Genomic DNA, 20,543 nt, shown 5'->3' on the forward strand with positions numbered 1-20,543 from the left:
GGTTCCAAAATGTTGATTACATTTTTTTTATCCGTCCATCAGTACAGTTATTTCTACTTCTGGCCAGAATTGAGAGAAGATCTCCAGTCAGACAACAGTCTCAGAACAACGTGATGTGATCGAACGGATGATTGACGGCTCCTCACAGCTATAGACAGGGCCACGGGTGGGACTTTAGACCTAACAACTTCCTGTATAAGCCCTTTCCACCAAACAGATAACCAACGGGGCTGTGTTCTTTCCGCTGCCATGGAGACGGGCTAAAGTACGGATACAGGGTCTCGGTGAAGACACACCAACTATAACTATAAATATGGGCCTTATCGTCCACATTATAAAAGGAGACCAATCCCTCCTCATAATCCACAAACACCCCCACCTTCTTGGACTTGTCTCTCAGGTGATGGGGGATGGATGGCCCGGCACAGGCATTGAGGTTTCCCCCTTTCCCACGACACACGGCCCAGTAGCCTTGGTCTGGCCTCACCGTGACACTCCCCTTCCTGTTGATGGACTCTCTGGCCACACACACATCCCAGTCTGTCTTGTCACCCACCTGGAGGGAAGCGGGAGTAGACAGACAGTGCTTGAACGTAAATGTTTTTCCTTTCCTTTCACTGCAGTGTAATGTTTTTTTTTAACCTCTCTGGGATACGACAACAGCCAGTGCAATTGCAGGGCGCCAAATCCAAAACAACAGAAATCTCAATTAGAATTCCTCAAACATATAAGTATTATACACCATTTTAAAGATAAACTTCTTGTTAATCCAGCCACAGTGTCTGATTTCAAAAAGGCTTTACGGTGAAAGCATACCATACGATTATGTTAGGTCAGCGCCTAGTCACAAAAAAACATACAGCCATTTTCCAGTCAAAGAGAGGAGTCACAAAAAGCAGAAATAGAGTTACAATTAATCACTAACCTTTGATGATCTTCATCAGATGGCACTCATAGAACTTCATGTTACACAATACATGTATATTTTGTTCGATAAAGTTCATATTTATATCCAAAAATCTCAGTTTACATTGACGCGTTATGTTCAGTAATGTTTTGCCTACAAAACATCCGGTGATTTTGCAGAGAGCCACATCAATTTACAGAAATACTCTTCATAAACTCTGATGAAAGATACAAGTGTTATGCATAGGATTATAGATAAACTTCTTAATTCAACCGCTGTGTCAGATTTCAAATAAGCTTTAAGCACACCATGCGATAATCTGAGTACAGCGCTCAGCCACCAAAACAAGCCATACAGATATCCGCCATGTTGTGGAGTCAACAAAAGTCAGAAATAGTGTTATAAATATTCACTTACCTTTGATGATCTTCATCGGAATGCACTCCCAGGATTCCAGTTCCACAATAAATGTTTGTTTTGCTCGATAGAGTTAATCTTTATGTCCAAATACCTCCTTTTTGTTCGCCCGTTTAGTTCACTATTCCAAATGCACAAGGCGCGGGCACTAAGTCCAGACGAAAAGTCAAAAAAGTTCCATTACAGTTTGAAGAAACATGTCAAACGATGTATAGAATCAATCTTTAGGATGTTTTTATCATAAATCTTCAATAATATTCCAACCGGACAATTCCTTTGTCTTTAGAAATGAAAGAGAATGGAGCTCGTGCTCACAGCCGCACGTGATCAATAACTAAAGGCTTTCAGCTGAGCCAGTTACTGTGACTGGTTTTATTTGCTCTCCTTTCACAATAGAAGCCTGAAACAACATTCTAAATACTGTTGACAGCTAGTGGAAGCCTTAGGAAGTGCAATCTGACCAAATTTACACTGTATATTGGATAGGCAATCACTTGAAAAACTACAAACCTCAAATTTCCCACTTCCTGGTTGGATTTTTCTCAGGTTTTTGCCTGCCGTAGGAGTTCTGTTATACTCACAGACATCATTCAAACAGTTGTAGAAACTTCAGAGTGTTTTCTATCCAAATCTACTAATAATATGCATATCCTAGCTTCTGGGCCTGAGTAGCAGGCAGTTTACTCTGGGCACACTTTTCATCCGGACGTAAAAATACTGCCCCCTATCCCAAAGAAGTTAAGGCCCAGGGTCACGTTAGTCTAGTTTAGTAATCTTTTTCATGTGTTGTTTTCCATTTTCAAAGAAATGTGCAAATAGATAAACTAAACAAATAAATATAATAAACTAGACTAACCAAAACTGTGAGCTGAGGTACAACAACAAAAATCATAAGAACATCAGAGAATAGGTGCAACTCTCACTCAAGATTAATTCACAATTAAATAGTTTTTAGTTTTAAGTTGTGAGCGAGAGTCACTCCTAGCTACAGTATAATCTCTTCATATTTTCCCTAACCTGGACTATCCAGTAGCACCTCTCGGTGGCGAAGCCTTGTTTTCCCAGCACCCATACGCAGTAGTCAAACCTTTTCGGATCATCAACCAGGGAGCGGTTCTGCTGGTATCCCAGACTCACCTGCTTCTGATCAGAGGACAGGTGGACCAACGAGGAGGCTGACCGGGTACAGGGTCATGTCTGCTGTAGAGAGATATTTTTTTTTATTTCACCTTTATTTAACCAGGTAGGCCAGTTGAGAACAAGTTCTCATTTACAACTGTGACCTGGCCAAGATAAAGCAAAGCAGTTCGACAAAAACAACATAGTTACACATGGAATAAAGAAACGTACAGTCAATAACACAATATAAAAATCTATATACAGTGTGTGCAAATGTAGTAAGATTAGGGAGGTAAGGCAATAAATAGGCCATAGTGGCAAAATAATTTAGCATTAACACTGGAGTGATAGATGTGCAGATGATGATGTGCAAGTAGGGATACTGGGGTGCAAAAGAGCAAAAATAAATAACAATATGGGGATGAGGTAGTTGGGTGGGCTATTTACAAATGGGCTGTGTACAGGTGCAGTGATCGATAAGCTGCACTGACAGCTGATGCTTAAAGTTAGTGAGGGAGATATAAGTCTCCAGCTTCAGTGATTTTTGCAATTCGTTCCAGTCATTGGCAGCAGAGAACTGGAAGGAAAGGCGGCCAAAGGAGGTGTTGTCTTTGGGGATGACCAATGAAATATACCTGCTGGAGCGCGTGCTACGGGGGGGGGGGGGGGGGGCTTTACCTAGCAAAGACTTATAGATGACCTGGAGCCAGTGGGTTTGTCAACGAATAAGAAGTGAGGGCCAGCCAACGAGAGCATACAGGTCGCAGATGTAAGCGCTGATAAATTATATGTATGATATATAAGTTATGAAATATGATATTTCAGTGATGTGAACTTGAGTCATAACCTTATTTACACAATCATGTACTCATTGATTGATTGATTGATTCATTCATTTACACATACAAACACAGACTTGCCTGCATATTGCTGGGTTCTATTCAGCTCTGGAATGAGAATGAAAAGGTGTGGATAGACATATCTTTTTCTCTAACCACACCAATAAAAAAATACTGACCACCAACTTGACGCAATCTTTTTTCAAAGTCTCTGCTGGTGTCCACTAGCTGAGACATTTTTCGCCCATCATGTCCAAATCATCCAAAAGTATCTAAAATTGACTGTAAAGCTCAACAAAGTCAGATGTTTTGAACACGATGCACTAAAAATGTTAATATCGGTCCCATGACTTGAATGGGATTTGTGCCACAAATGCTAAACTGTGGAAACAGTGCCAAGTAAACTTAACCAAAGCATGGATTACTGCCATACCTTGTCTAAGGAAACCATTATGTAATTTTGTAATTTGGGGGAACAATCCATTTAAGTTTAGTTCATTTCAATTTACTAATATAAAACTTTATTTATCCCATCTAGGGAAATTTAGAAATGCAAAGTCAGTTTACATGTTATATCAATGTATCAGTATTGAGATAAGAGAGACACTGACCTGTATGAAGTGGAGTTGGTCCTCAGTGTGAGAGCTGCTCCAGCTCAGTGCTCCTTTTTATTTCAGTGATTTCCTGCTCCAGCTCTTTGATGAGCCCCTCAGCCCGCCTCTCTGCTGCTTTCTGCTTCTCCTCAATCACCTTGATGAGCTCAGCCTGGCTTCTCTCGAGCCTGGCTTATCTCTTTTTCAGCACAAGACCAAATATGAATATGCAATATTAAAGACAATGGTTTTGAACAAATGTTCTTGCTGAAGTCCTGCATATTCATCAAACCACGTTAAATTAATACAACTGCAGAGGACTCAGAGTTGAGCCCTGGGGTACCCCACATAGATGAAAACGATAACAGTCATGATGCTTATCATAAGAACTCACTCTACTGAGCTTACGGTACTGTATATTTAATCAATATTATTTATCAAACCAGATTGAATTAATACAACTTTAATGGACCCAGAGTTGAGCCCTTGGGTACCCCACAACATTCAGGATGCTTATCATGAGAATTCACTCAGCTGAGCTCCACTGAGTGTTTGATCTCATCCATCTTACTCAGTCTGTCCAGAACCATCCTCAGCAAATCACCTTCAGTCTTTTTCATGAGTCTGTGAAGACAACCCAGAAACTGTAGGATTACTAGCCTGTAAAACTGGAAATGTCTTTGGATAATACTGAAAATCACATTTGTTCGAGAGTATGTGCCTGAATTGGCAAGATACAATTTAGTAACACTTTATTTAAAGCTTGCAGGTATAATGTTTTATTATAAAGTGAATTATACGACTTTTAATATGTAGAGCTACGTTCAACTTGCTCAATCTTTTTGCTCTCTCTGTCTCCATAGGAATAGTGTTGTGGCCCTTGTGGTCAGTCTCGGTGCATCTCGCACACGAGATGCACCAGATGTCTGGTTGTTCCTGCAGAAGAGGCCCAGGGGCCGCTCGTGCTTCCTGCACAAGGCGGGCATGGTGAAGGTTGCTGTGTCTGTCAGCCTGTGCCTCTGGAGGGCCGACTCTCTCTGGTGAGGCCCCAGGTGTGTCTTGCAGTATGACCCCTGGCACATAAGACAGGACTTAACAGTCTTCTGCTTTGTCCCAGTGCAGAAATCGCAGGAAACTGCATCGGGCTCAGGACTGAGCCCTGGGGAACACTGTGAACACTGTAATATTCCTATATCTTGATAATCATCTTCCTCCGCCTGCTGGGCTTTGACCTTTATAAGATAATATAAATATTAATAATAATATTCATAATTATATAAATATAATATATAGTTGAAGTCGGAAGTTTACATACACTATGTTTACTGTGCCTTTAACCTCTCTAGGGGGTGTGGGACGGTAGCGTCCCACCAGGCCAACTTCCGGTGAAATTGCAGAGCGCCAAATTCTAATTAAATTACTATAAATATTTAACTTTCATGAAATCACAAGTGTAATACATCAAAATAAAGCTTAACTTGTTGTTAATCAAGCCACCATGTCAGATTTCAAAAAGGCTTTACGGCGAAAGCAAACCATGCGATTATCTGAGGACAGCGCTCAGCACACAAAACATTACATACAGTTACTAGCCAAGTAGATTAGTCACGAAAGTCAGAAATAGCAATAAAATGAATCACTTACCTTTGATGATCTTCGTATGGTTGCACTCACAAGACTCCCAGTTACACAATAAATGTTCGTATTGTTCGATAAAGTCCCTCTTTATATCCAAAACACTCAATTTTGTTGGAGCGTTATGTTCAGTAATTCAATGGCTCAAATGCGGTCACAAGAGGCAGAAAAAATTCCAAATAGTATCCGTAAAGTTCGTAGAAACATGTCAAACAATGTTTATAATCAATCCTCAGGTTTTTTTAGCCTAAACAATCAATAATATTTCAACCAGATAATAGCGTCGTCATTATATAAGAATAACGAGAACGGTGGGCTCTTGGTCGCGCGCAGAAACAGCTCTGGGGACATCCCACTATCCACTGACTTAAAGTTGTCATTCTCCCTAATTTTTCAGAATAAAAGCCTGAAACAATGTCTAAAGACTGTTCAGCCATAGGGAATGGAATCTGGGTCCTATCCCTTTAAATGTTGGCTAAACTTTCATTGGAAAAACAACCATTTCAAAATAATTGCACTTCCTGGATGGATTTTCCTCAGGTTTTCGCATGCCATTTCAGTTCTGTTATACTCACAGACAGTATTTTAACAGTTTTGGGGTGTTTTCTATCCAAATCTACAAATGATATGCATATCCTAGCTTCTGGGCCTGAGTAGCAGGCAGTTTACTTTGGACACGCTTTTCATCTGGAGATGAAAATAGTGCCCCCTACCCTAGTGAGGTTAAACAGCTTGGAAAATTCCAGAAAATTAATTAATGGCTTTAGAAGCTTCTGATAGGCTAATTGACATCATTTGAGTTAATTGGAGGTGTACCTGTGGATGAATTTCAAGGCCTACCTTCAAACTCAGTGCCTCTTTGCTTGACATCATGGGAACATCTAAAGAAATCAGCCAAGACTTGAAATTGTAGACCTCCACAAGTCTGGTTCATCCTTGGTAGCAATTTCCAAACGCCTGAAGGTACCATGTTCATCTGTACAAACAATATTACGCAAGTATAAACACCATGGGACCACGCAGCTGTCATACCGCTCAGGAAGGAGACACATTCTGTCTCCTAGAGATGAACGTACTTCGGTGCGAAAAGTGCAAATCAATCCCAGAACAACAGCAAAGGACCTTGTGAAGATGCTGGAGGAAACAGGTACAAAAGTATCCATATCCACAGTAAAACGAGTCCTATATCGACATAACCTGAAAGGCTACTCAGCAAGGAAGAAGCCACTGCTGCAAAACCGCCATAAAAAAAGCCAACATGGGGACAAAGACTTTTTGGAGAAATGTCCTCTGTTCTGATGAAACAAAAATAGAACTGTTTGGCCATAATGACCATCGTTATGTTTGGAGGAAAAAGGGGGAGGCTTGCAAGCCGAAGAACACCATCCCAACCGTGAAGCACGGGGGTGGCAGCATCATGTTGTGGGGGTGATTTGCTGCAGGAGGGACTGGTGCACTTCACAAAATAGATGGCATCATGAGGTATGAAAATGTTGTGGATATATTGAAGCAACATCTCAAGTCATCAGTCAGGAAGTTAAAGCTTGGTTGCAAATGGGTCTTCCAAATGGACAATGACCCCAAGCATACTTCCAAAGTTGTGGCAAAATGGCTTAAGGACAACAAAGTCAAGGTATTGGAGTGGCTATCACAAAGCCCTGACCTCAACCCTATAGAACATTTGTGGGCAGAACTGAAAAAGCGTGTGCGAGCAAGGAGGCCTACAAACCTGACTCAGTTACACCAGCTCTATCAGGAGGAACGGGCCAAAATTCACCCCACATAGTGTGGGAAACTTGTGGAAGGCTACACGAAACGTTTGACCCAAGTAAAACAATTTAAAGGCAATGCTTCCAAATACTAATTGAGTGTATGTAAACTTCTGACCCACTGGGAATGTGATGAAAGAAATAAAAGCTGAAATAAATCAATCTCTTTACTATTATTCTGACATTTCACATTCTTAAAATAAAGTGGTGATCCTAACTGACCTAAGACAGGGAATTTTAACAAGGATTAAATGTCAGGAATTGTGAAAAACTGAGTTTATATGTATTTGGCTAAGGTGTATGTAAACTTCCGACTTCAACTGTATTAACATAATACATCTCCTTCAGCGATCTCTCACAGTGCTTTGTGAAGTCCTTTAAAGCACGGTTGATCCATAACTCGGGCCGGCGGCAGAAGTACTCCTTACAGAGGGGGCACTCAAAGCGGTCGCTGGTGTCCCAGTAGCCTTTGATGCAGGCCAGGCAGAAGTTGTGGCAACAGGGTATAGAGAATGGGTTAGTGAAGATGTCTAGGCAGATACAGCACTGGAACTTGTTACAGGAATCAGGAATCGAAAGAAGAACCTTCACTCTGTTACATCACCTTTTATGTGTGTTTTGCACATGTGCAATTATGTTAAATAAACCTGAACCTGTTTCTTTGTTTGCATGAGATTTACAACTAGACTACTTTACAACTAGCTGAAGCATTAAAGGGTAGGTAGCATAAACGTAACCACATGTAACATATGCATTTGCATTAGTATACACATCAAAGTCCCTATGCAAAGTTCTACCTTATTTTTGTATTTTTTGAGTTATTACATAAAACTGATCAGAATTCCATGTCGGAAAATATTTTTCTGGGGTGTGATGTCATATGGAGGACCAGGCAAGGCAGCCTATTCCCTATAATGTAAACTCCAACAGAAATAACTTAAAATTTGCAACTTTAAATTAAACCAAATTGTTTGCAGTCATCACTACTGGTTTTAATGATATTTTCTGCCAATTTACAAGAAAACACTTTATGAATGTATTGTTACAAATCAACTTGCAAGGTTGCTAGCCAACTAGCCTGCTAACAGTAGCCCTACTATTCTGCTAACGTTAGCCTTACCAGCCTGCTAACATTACGTTAGCACTGAATGAGTCAGCCAGTTGCTATCAACACCTAGCTTAGAGCTACATTAAAGTGTTCCCAGCTAACGTTAGCTATTTAGCCAACTAGCTATTAGCCTAGCCAGCCTAGCCAACCACCACGGTTATGTTTGGCAAGCTAGAGCCCAACGACTGGAGAATAGCTAGAACACAACACAACTAAAATATAAATAGAGGAGAGACTTACAGATTGATGCTTGGGGCCCATCTGATGGTAAAACTTTCAAAAGAGTGCAGACTGAGTTAGCTACCAACGTGAGGGGGAGGTGGGCACTTCACCGGGCCGAAATCCCCAAAAATAGATTCCAGATATTAGTCAGCTAGCATGCTAGCACTAAGACAAGGTGGTAAAAGTTACAAAACCCATAACCCACTATACAGTGAACATGTCGAAAAGTCAAAAAATAAATAAAAGCAAAACAGACAAGGTACTACACAAATAGAGCGAGCAGATATGATTTTCTCTTTAGTTTTGAGCCCATGGCAAGAAAGCACCGGAGCCTGCCATGCTAATGGTTTCCCATTAGATAACCCAGCCACAAAGTCTGTGAATAGTTTTAGGTGTGGCTAATGTTAGCCAGCTTGAGCTAGCTACTGAGCTAGCATTTCAAACTCAGTATCACAGAGTAGATCTTCCAAATGTCATTGAAAAATAGTGCATTGTGGGTAGTTTAGAAGTGATCCGGAAATAAATAAATAAATAAATATGTATTAATCCCAAAACATAACTATGCTTGTACTTATAGGTAACTAGATCATGACTACAACTAAGTTACTAAGTAAAAACCCATGCTTCCTACCCTTTAAAAAACAACCAAATTGACCTCAGACAGCAGGCCTTAAGTTAGACAGAATGGACCTAAAGTTAAGTACAGGAATCCTAAGACCTTGGAGTTCCATTTCGTGTGTTTTGCCATCCAAAAGACAGGGAGGAGGAAGTTGCCTTACATGAATCAGGATTCAGGGTAGAGTACTATAAAATAGCCTATTGATGCCTGAGGAAGGACAGAACTCTTAACTGTGTTTGTTTTGTTTATTTGCATACATGTTGTTACCCTGGATCTACTACAACACCCCTAGCAAGGGCAACAGTATCAAGTAATAGCCAAATTAACCTGAGGAAAACATTTACTGAAAAGCTGCAGCTGACAATTTGAGTCATTACCAGAATGTCAAACCATTAACTGGTTAGGTAGCACACAAACTCAAACCTTAGGAAAACAAAACAGTTTTTCATTGTCACATGACTGGAAATTCCTCATCTCTAGCTTTCTCCTACAGTGACTCAACAGTGCTTGGATCACATCCTGTGAAATTGCACAACAATTCTTCTTCTATTCTTGTTATTCTTTGTTACGCTACCAACAATGGAATGCTGCTGAGCTTGTGCAGGAATGACGGTGTGAGAGAGATGGTGCAACAGTGGTGTAGTGGTGCCTGGAGAAGTGTGTATACTCTAATTTTGTCAATTTCTTCAGGTTTTCTTTTTCAAAGTCACACTTCAAGTCACACTTAAAAAAACTAAAGAACAACACATTTTTATGTTCTAAGTCCATAACAATGCTTAAACCACATCAGGATACCAGTTTTGAGGCTTCTAAGACATTTTGATTTTTGAGAGTAGTTACCCTTTAATTGAAGTGTGCAGGCACCTAGCACTATTGTTTGATCAGCAGTGTTTTTGTAGAACATGAGATGTTAAGCGTTAAGGGTGTTGAGCCAGTAACCTAAAGGTTACTGGTTTGATTCCCCGAGCTGACTAGGTACAAAATCTGTCAATGTGCCCTGGAGCAAGGCACTTAACCCTAATTACTCCTGTAAGTCACTCTTGATGAGAGTGTCTGCTAAATGACTAAAATGTCAACTGCATCATAACAAGCCAATATCTATGAAGAATATTTGTAATAAGTTTCTATATGAGATGTGTTTTTCATAGATATTGGATTATACAAACAATGTAAGATTTACTGTATCACGTTCAAGGGGGTGATACAATTGTGCAATGGATATAATTGTGTAAAAGTTGTTTTAAAGTGTTCGTCCCATGTTTCATGAGCTGAAATAAAAGATCCCAGAAGTTTTCAATATGCACAAAAGCTTATTTCTCTCCAATTTTGTGCACAATTTTTTTTAACATACCTGTTAGTGATAATTGTATCCTTTGGCAAGATAATCTATCCACCTGACAGGTGTAGCATATTAAGAAGCTGATTAAACAGCATGATCATTACACAAATGTTCCTTGTGCAGGGGAGAATAAAAGGCCACTCTAAAATGTGCAGTTTTGACACACAACACAAAGCCACAGATGTCCCAAGTTTTGAGGGAGCATGCAATTGGCATGCTGACTGCAGGAATGTTCACCAGAGATATTGCCAGAGATTTAATGTTCATTTCTCTACCATAAGCCACCTCCAACGTTGTTTTAGAGAATTTGGCAGTACGTCTAACCGGCCTCACAACAGCAGACCACATGTAACCATGCCAGCCCAGTACCTCAACATCCGGCTTCTTCACCTGCGGGATCGTCTGCGGGGTATTTCTGTCTGTAATAAAGCCCTTTTGTGGGGAAAAACTCTGATTGGCTGGGCCTGGCTCCCAAGTGGCTGGGCCTATGCCCTCCCAGGCCCACCCATGGTTGCGCCCCTGCCCAGTCATGTGGAATCATAAATGAAGGCCTAATGAATTTATTTCAATTGACTGATTTCCTCATATGAACTGTAACTCAGCAAAATATTCGAAATTGTTGCATGTTGCATTTATATTTATGTTCAGTAAATACAGTACCAGTCAAAAGTTTGGACAAACCTACTCATTCAAGGGTTTTTCTTTATTTTTACTGTTTTATACATTGTATAATAATAGTGAAGACATCAAAACAATGAAATAACACATATGGAATCATGCAGTAACCAACAAAGTGTTAAACATATCAAAATATATTTTATATTTAAGATTCTTTGAAGTAGCCACCCTTTGTCTTGATGACAGCTTTGCACACTCTTTGCATTCTCTCAATGAGGTAGTCACCTGGAATGCATTTCAATTAACAGGTGTGTCTTGTTAAAAGTTAATTTGTGGAATGTCTTTCCTTCTTAATGCGTTTGTGCCAATCAGTTGTGTTGCCAATCAGTTGTGTTGTGACAAGGTAGGGGTGGTATACAGAAGATAGACCTATTTTGGAAAAGACCAAGTCCATATTATGGCAAGAACAGCTCAAATAAGCAAAGAGAAACAGCAGTCCATCATTACTTTAAAACATGAAAGTCAGTCAATGCTTAAAATGTCAAGAACTTTTCAAGTTTCTTCAAGTGCAGTCGCAAAATCCATCAATCGCTATGATGAAACTGGCACTCATGAGGACCGCTACAGGAAAGGAAGACCCAGAGTTACATCTGCTGCAGAGGATAACTTCTTTAGTTACCAGCCTCAGAAATCGGCAGTTAACTGCACCTCAGATTGCAGCCCAAAAAATCCTTCACAGAGTTCAAGTAACAGACACATCTCAATATCAACTGTTCAGAGGGGAACAGGCCTTCATGGTTGAATTGCTGCAAAGTAAACCACTACTAAATTAAACCAATAAGAAAAAGAGACTTGCTCTGGCCAAGAAACACGAGCAATGGACATTAGACTGGTAGAAATCTGTCCTTTGGTCTGATGAGTCCAAAGTTGAGATTTTTGGTTCCAACCGCCGTGTCTTTGTGAGACACAGAGTAGGTGTACAGATGATCTCAGCATGTGTGGTTCCCACCATGAAACATGGAGGAGGTGGGATGGTGTTGGTGTGCTTTGCTGGTGACACTGTCTGTGATTTATTTAGAATTCAAGGCACACTTAACCAGCATGGCTACCACAGCATTCTGCAGCGATTCACCATCCCATCTGGTTTGCAATTAGTGGGACTATCATTGGTTTTTCAGCAGGACAATGACCCAAAACACACCTCCAGGCTGTGTAAGGGCTATTTGACCAAGAGGGAGAGTGATGGAGTGGTGCATCACATGATCTGGCCTTCACAATCACCCGACCTCAACCCAATTTGGTATTTTGGTATTTTATTAGGATCCCCATTAGCTGTTGCAAAAGCAGCAGCTACTCTTCCTGGGGTCCAAATTGAGATGGTTTGGGATTAGTTGGACCGCGAAGTGAAGGAAAAGCAGCCAAGAAGTGCTCAGCATATGTGGGAACTCCTTCAAGACTGTTGGAAAAGTATTCCAGGTGACTACCTCATGAAGCTGGTTGAGAGAATGCCAAGAGGGGGCAAAGCTGTCATCAAGGCAAAGGGTGGCTTCTTTGAGGAATTTTGAATATAAAATATATTTAGATTTGTTTAACACTTTTTTTGTTACTTAATGATTCCATATGTGTTATTTCATAGATTTGATGTCTTCGTTATTATTCTATAATGTAGAAAATAGTAAAAATAAAGAAAAACCCTTGAATGAGTAGGTGTGTCCACACTTTTGACTGGTACTGTATATTACACAATATTCTAAATGAATGTGACTCACCTGTGTGTAATTACACCCAGGTAAGCAGGAATAAAAACGTGTTCAGTCAATTCCAATACAGGTGTTCCTGATAGGAGGCGGGAACATGGTAATATTTAACCACACCTATCCAATCAGGGAACATACCCCAGGTTAAACCCGCCTACCTCTGCCCTCACTGCTCTGGGTAAGAGTTGCCCTTTAAAGTATGTGTTGACATAGAAACAAAAACAGTCACAAGTGAAGTAGTCATCCTTTATTATAATTTGCTTCCAAATTACAAAGATCAACACTAATTCCAGAAAATGTTTACCTTATTAATGATGTTTTTTTAAATTAATGTAGTTTCATGATTATAATTAAATAAAACAAGATAATACACACTCAAATGATATTTCATACAAAATGTCAGATTATATCTAAAGCCAAAAGTTTATAAGTAACTTATATGATCCGACACCATTTAGAGTTAGATCTCTGTCTTTCTCTTCTTTCTCTTCTTCCCCCCTTTCTCCACCTCCTTTTTTCCTATCTGCCTGTTCATTGTTAATGAGTGCAACAGCATATACAGTAATATAATATATGTAATGTAATACATACTCTAGGACAGGGTTCCCCAACTGGTGGCCCAAAGGACAAATTTGTTGTTGTTGTTGGACATAAAAGACTGTAAAAACACCAGCAAATCAGCTCCAAGTGATTTTAATTTTGGGAATCTGTTCTAAAGTATTCTATCGCAAATAGAAAGATATACATTGAGTGCACAAAACATTAAGAACACCTTCCTAATATTGAGACGCATTTCAAAGCAAGGTTTGAAATGATTATGTTTTAGTCAAACATTATGTCTGTTTGGACTTAATGGTCAATTTGCTGTCTACAAATTCATTGAAACTATGTTCCGGCCCCCTAACCATCCGCTCAAGAAAAAAATCGGCCCGCGGCTGAATCTAGTTGATGATCCCTGCTCTGGGAAGACATAGATGTTCACAAAATAATGAATAATTCTAAGTCATTGAATTAATTAAGGATCGTAACAATCTTAATGTGTGAATATAAAATATTATCATTCCATATAGTTGGACACATACAAAACTCAAAATCAGCTAAAATAATATATAGGAGGAGAGTTTTCCTACGAATCAAGAAATATAATAAAATTTACAATCCTCTGTTTGTCATAACTGGTTCTCTCTCCATCTTTTGGGAACCCTCCTTTTCTTATTTGTGGAAGATCTTCCCATCGGGCTGCTCCTTCCATCTCAGTTTGACGTCATCAGACATCCCCTTCTCCCTCAGCTCCTTCTTTATCTGAGGAACAAAAATACACGGAACACAGTATAATGTGCTCTGCTATAATATAATAATGGATTATAATATAATGCATCATGTTATCTTTTTTTATACTTGAAATGTGTCAATAATATACCCCAAAAAGATACCATGAGACTCACTTCCTGTAAGATGGCCTCCTGTACGACAGGATCATTCATGTCCATGTTTTGGTTATTCGGGGTCAGTCTCACTCGCACCACCTTCTGAGTCTTCTTCACTGGAGGAGCTTAGAAATAAACAGACATGGGAATTAAACTTTTGTCATGTTGATCGCAGTGCATGTTATATAGGAAAGTGATGGGAGAGTTATATTGACATTTTGTGTAGACCCTAATGCTCAAGACTACAATTAGAAATACATAATGTATTTTTCTTTTTACAAGCAATCCAGTTGTTTATCACTTTGTCAGAATAGTTCATACATTAACTCACTGCTGTAGCAAACAAAGGGTTGCCAAGTATTATCACAGGGCCAATCTGTCCATTCGTCTGTCACCATGTTTTCTTTCTTGAACACTGCTGCACCACATCGAGGTTTACTGTCATTGTTATTGGGTTCTCCCAACTTCCAGTGCCTAAATGAGGAATCACTGCCATCTGACCACTTCCAGGAGTCGCTAAACAGGCCAATCCACACATCACTATCACCAACCAAGGTCTCCATCTCCTGGTTCTCAGCCTGGTTCCTCACACTGGCCAGGTCTCGGTAGCGATTTCTGCAGTAGTTCTGAGCTTCACCCCAGCTTTTTTTTGTTTCATTTACTAAGATAAATCTCGGACTGTTATTTTTCTCACCTGCAAATAATGGATGGATTTAGAAATCAGGATGAGTGGGTATTTTGTTACAAATCTACATTTTGCACTTCAAGTAAGGTGGTCATGTGTGACTCAGTTGGTAGAGCATGGTGCTTGCCAGACCAGGGTTGTGAGTTCAATTCCCATGGGGGAACAGTATGAACATCTATGCATTTTGGATGAGTGTCTGCTAAAGTGTAAAAAAGTTTACTTGACTTGATTACACTGAGGCTGCTCATCAGTGTTTACAGTATGCATGTTTGAGTGTGTATTTGTAAACATGAAAATGACGAGAAAAGTGATTAGCATAGTAATAGTCTACTTAAAACTCTAGACGGAGCAATACAGCGAAGAAAAAACACAGTTCTCACCGGTGCAGCAGATGAAGGAATGTTCAAGCTTGCAATCCTGATTTTTCCACATCCCATTTTTAATGACCACACAGTGTTGTTCCGGAATGTTATTAGGTTCACCGCTCTGCCAGTGTCTAAACTCAGCCTCTCCCTTACTGTAGTAGTCACTGTCTTCAAGAGACCACCTCCAGCTGTTAATAAAATCATCATACAGCCCTATCCAGACAGTGCCTATCCAATAATTAACACTAAACCTGTCCATTTTCATCAATCTGTTCATATCCTCAATATTGCCTATGGTGGCCAGGTCAATGTACTTATCTCTGCAGTAGGTCTGTGCTTCCTTCCAGGTTATCCATTGTTCCACAAAGTGGTACTGATAAGGAAGGCATGGAGAAGGCAAATAGAACCCTGGGAATAAAATGAATTTAGTGCAAACATATCTAGTCCTTACATGGTCACATACCTTCATCCAACAACACAGAAATATAACATACTGTAGAGACACACATTTACTGTACTTACCTGTAAGAAACAGTAAGAGATGGGTTCTCCACCCCATCGTTTGGCTGACTAATGGAATATAAAAGGGATTAATCAATTAAATATAATAATAATAATAATAATAATGTTATAGTACATATTTATTATAGATTTTGCATCTATTTCTTACATCATCAGTGATTGCTAACAAGAGCTAACATCTACAGTTTTTCTTTAATCTCTTTGGTGAAATTTTCTCAAGTAGGAATTCAATTTTCACAACTCTAAAAACCAATCATCAAAAGTGGTTAATGTTTTAAAACTCTGAAGACAATTTCCATTGAGCACAACAAATTCACATTCCTTTGTTAACTGAACCAAATCGCTCTTTCACTGTTTTCACAATGCAATTCACACATTACATTATAGTCATTGTTGTCACTTCTTAATCCAACTGCTCAAAATGGATAACTACTACAACTAGTTTGGGAATTGCTGAATTCAGTAAAATATATAAGGATTTTAGATAATGAATATATCAATTAAAATCAATTTACTTTGGAAGGTAAAACATCTTTACCAAAAGATGTGAGGAATGAGTACCTTCGTCAGCCACTGTGCATCAATACATAGGATAAGGTGGAAAGAGTCACTATATGCTACCATTTTATACAGAGAATCCAATTATGAAAACCTAGCTCTCACACTTCAATTCAACGTATATTGCGACAATATCACTTAAGAAGATCTGTGTTTGACTTAGAATTAAAGATTTTGGATCAGAAATATATATTTTGTTAATGTCAACTGTTTGTACTCAAATTGGGTGCATTGTTTTCTTCACAGGGCTTAAAATAAGACTCATAAGTAAGACTCATAACGCATCCAAAGATAACAAAACAATTAAGATTGGGTTAAAATTTCAGAGAACTATCCCTTTTAACCCCCTAGAGTCGATTGACCAACCTGCGCATCAATCTAAGTTACACAAATCCGTCAGTTTAAGCTAGAGAACAGTTTTTTGTATTGGATCCACCGCATCCGCCAGTGTCACACTTCCACATCTGCAGTGAAAGGTGGCAGTGCAAGAGCGGTGTTTGTCAGACCATGAGACATCCTGAAAAATCGGTCTTCTCACGAAAACGTCTGTAGCATCCGAATAATTTCACCTACAAACTCTATGGAAAGTGAAGCTTCTCATGAACATTATGGTGTTCTATTTTTGTCACGGGACTGTCTGAATGTAACTGGTACAGGTTAAAAAAACTTTAATGGAAGTATGAAGGTAGTTGTGCCTACCCAAAAAAGGGGGTTAAATGTATACGTAAAAAATACAAATTAAAAAAAGTATATAAAAATGGAAAGTATTCAGACCCCTTGACTTTTTCCACAATTTTTTACTTTACAACTTTATTCTAAAATGTATTAAATTGTTTTTTCCCCCCCTCATCAATCTACAAACGATACCCCATAATGACAAAGTAAAAATAATTTTTTGGAATTTTTTTTAGATGTATAAAAAAACTGAAATAGTACATTTACATAATTAATCAGACCCTTTACTCAGTACTTTGTTGAAGCACCTTTAGCAGCGATTACAGCATTGATTCTTCTTGGGTATGACGCTACAAGCTTGGTACACCTGTATTTGGGGAGTTTCTCCCATTTGTCTCTGCAGATCCTCTCAAGCTCTGTCAGTTTGGATGGGGAGTGTTGCTGCATAGCTATTTTCAGGTCTCTCCAGAGATGTTCGATCAGGTTCAAGTCCAGGCTCTGGCTGGGCCACTCAAGGACATTCAGAGACTTGTCCTGAAGCCACTCCTGCGATGTCTTGGCTGTGTGTTTAGGATCGGTTATCATCAAGGATCTTTCTGTGCTTTGCTCCAGTCATCTTTTCCTCGATCCTGACTAGTTTCCCAGTCCCTGCCTCTGAAAAACATCCCCACAGCATGATGCTGCAACCACCATGCTTCACCGTAGGGATGGTGCCAGGTTTCCTCCAGACGTGACGCTTGGCATTCAGGCTAAAGAGTTCAATCTTGGTTTCATCAGACCAGAGAATCTTGTTCCCCTCCCCCCTCCCCCAAAGTGTTAGACTCTAAGGAATTAAATACTGGCACCTATTTTAGTCCAATTCAAGCACTGAGTAAGACTCATAAAAATGAATGACATTGGGGTAAAATTTCAGAAAACTATCTCTTCAATACATTCACTGCAAATAAAGGTAAAATCTATTATGAATCTATAAAAACATTTAAAACATTTTATTGCTCCATATTTACAAAAACAGAAACTGATTAATTACTCCGTTTGGATAATTCAGTTTATATTCAGAAATTTGAATTAAAAGATATTAACCTGTTGAGTGGGTCTGGCCTGGTCTCTCTCTGGTCTGTGGACTGAGGTCTCCCTCTTGTTGTGTGTCTGGTGCCGTCTCTGTCTGTGGTTGTCTCTCCTCTATGCAGAGGTCCTTTAGAGGGCTGAGATGCAAAGTAACCCTCCAAACAACGCGTTACAGTGTCTTTCCACTTCGACAGGTGAAACAAAATGGCCACCGCTGCCGTGACACTAAGTCATCCATTAGAGACTCCTAATGACTGGTCATTTCCCTAGCCTCGCTCACCATGTTAATCGAATTGCATTGCTTACCATGGTAATAGGCACTCCCCATATTAGCCTGTCAAATACCAGTGGTCAATGATGAATATGGCTTCAAAGGTGACCACTTTGGTTTGAACCTGGGTGACCTGTGTTCACCAGATGACTGTGTTAGCCCTCTGAGTTAAAGCCTATAGCATAGGCATTAGGCTGCCAACATGGGGTGTTGAGTGTAATTTTTAGCACTTTGTGACAACTGATATAAAAAGAGCTTTATTTAATACAATTGATTGAAAAACATGTGTTTCTACTGTGCTCCAGGATGATGTTACACCTAGGTACAGATCTATGATTAGCTCCACCTTCCCCAATCTTTACCTTTAACATTAGTGGGGAAAATGCAGAACTGTCCCTGGTTCAGCATCTATGGGCAACTTCACCCTACACCTACCACTGTCCCTCCCAGCTGAGACTGAGGATGGAGCACGTTAGAGGTCCAAGTGCACCAGGTCCAAACATTCATGACATTGTGTCACAGACGCAGAACCATTATGGGCCTGAAGGGCTGCGAAGAAAGGGGGATGAACGAGAGAGACTGGTGTAGGGTGAAGTATCCCCTAGACACTGATCTTGGGTCAGTTTCTCATTTTCCCTACTAATGGTTAAGGTTGGGATGGGGGAGGGGAAGGTGATCCTAGACTTGCAACTAGCAGAAACTTCACCCTAGAGCGAAAGAGACTGAAGAGAAAGAGGAGAAAGAGGAGAAGTGAGGGGGGAAGAGGAAGATGAATAAAGGCAGAGATCTGGGCCTTTTCTTGTTTGGGCAAAAGTCCATTCTCTGTCCTTTCTTCGCCGTTCTTTCTCCTCCAAGACCCGGAAACTGATAAGTGGTCAAGTGGTCCAGAAGTGTGTCAATTCGTTAGTAGGCAAACGGAAGAAGGTCCTCCCCTCCTCGATAGCCTCCTTTTAGTGAGGAAGCACAAGTGTATCCTACCACGGAAAAGTTTTGACATCTGCCACACCCCCTTTGAATCAGATGTTGTATTGTTGGAGGAGAAAAAGCATGCACACAATTTTTTTCAATATGCTACTTACAGTGCCTTCAGAAAGTATTCATACCCCTTGTCTCATTCCACATTTCTTGTGTTATAGCCTGAATTCAAACTGGATTAAATTGTTTTGTTTCATCACCCATCTACACACAATACTCCATAACGACAAAGTGAAAATATGTTTTTAGACATTTTTGATAATTTATTGAAAATGAATTACAGAAATATCAATACAAGTCAATACAGGTTACAACTGTGAGTCTTACTGGGTAAGTCTCTAAGAGATTTGCACACCTGGAATGTACCATATTTGCACTTTACATTTAAGTCATTTAGCAGACGCTCTTATCCAGAGCGACTTTATAAAATTCTTCAAGCTTTTCAAGTTGGTTGTTGATCCATTTTCAAGTCTTGCTATAGATGTTCAAGCCCAATTTAAGTCAAAACTGTCACTAGGCCACTCAGGAACATTCACTGTCTTCATGGTAAGCAACTCCAGTGTATATTTGGCCTTGTGTTTTAGGTTATTGGCCTTGTGTTTTAGGTTATTGCCCTTCTGAAGGGTGAATTTGTCTCCCAGTTTCTGTTAGAAAGCAGACTGAACCAGGTTTTCCTCTAGGATTTTGCCTGTGCTTAGCTCTGTTCCATTTCTTTTTATCATACCCATAACATGATGCAGCCACCACCATGCTTGAAAATATGAAGAGTGGTACTCAGTAATGTGTTGTGTCGGATTTGCCCCAAACATAATGCTTTGTATTCAGGAAATGAAGTTAATTTCTTTGTCACATTATTTGCAGTTTTACTTTAGTGCCTTATTACAAAGAGGATGCATGTTTTTGAAAAATGGAATTCTGTACAAGCTTCCTTCTTTCATTCTGTAATTTAGGTTAGTATTGTGGAGTAACTAAAATGTTGTTAATCCATCCTTAGTTTTCTCCTATCACAGCCATTAAACTCTGTAACTGTTTTAAAGTCACCATTGGCCTCATGG

The 20,543-nt window shown here is 39.7% G+C and overlaps 1 protein-coding gene and 1 pseudogene across 1 annotated transcript; both read right to left on the bottom strand.

The window, feature by feature from the left end:
* Positions 1–4,356: 4,356 nt before the first annotated feature.
* On the bottom strand, positions 4,357–9,046 carry LOC115199259 (E3 ubiquitin-protein ligase TRIM47-like; annotated as a pseudogene).
* A 4,685-nt stretch (positions 9,047–13,731) lies between these two features.
* On the bottom strand, positions 13,732–15,679 carry LOC115197915 (C-type mannose receptor 2-like). Its single transcript, XM_029759598.1, has 4 exons — positions 15,435–15,679; positions 14,701–15,063; positions 14,388–14,494; positions 13,732–14,244 (listed from the first exon to the last, which is right to left on the bottom strand). The coding sequence occupies exons 1-4, from the start codon at positions 15,676–15,678 to the stop codon at positions 14,155–14,157; spliced, it is 804 nt and encodes a 267-aa protein (XP_029615458.1). The 5' UTR covers position 15,679; the 3' UTR covers positions 13,732–14,154.
* Positions 15,680–20,543: the final 4,864 nt, after the last annotated feature.

The sequence above is a fragment of the Salmo trutta genome, chromosome 8 (assembly GCF_901001165.1).
Source record: "Salmo trutta chromosome 8, fSalTru1.1, whole genome shotgun sequence".
Lineage (NCBI taxonomy): Eukaryota > Metazoa > Chordata > Actinopteri > Salmoniformes > Salmonidae > Salmo > Salmo trutta.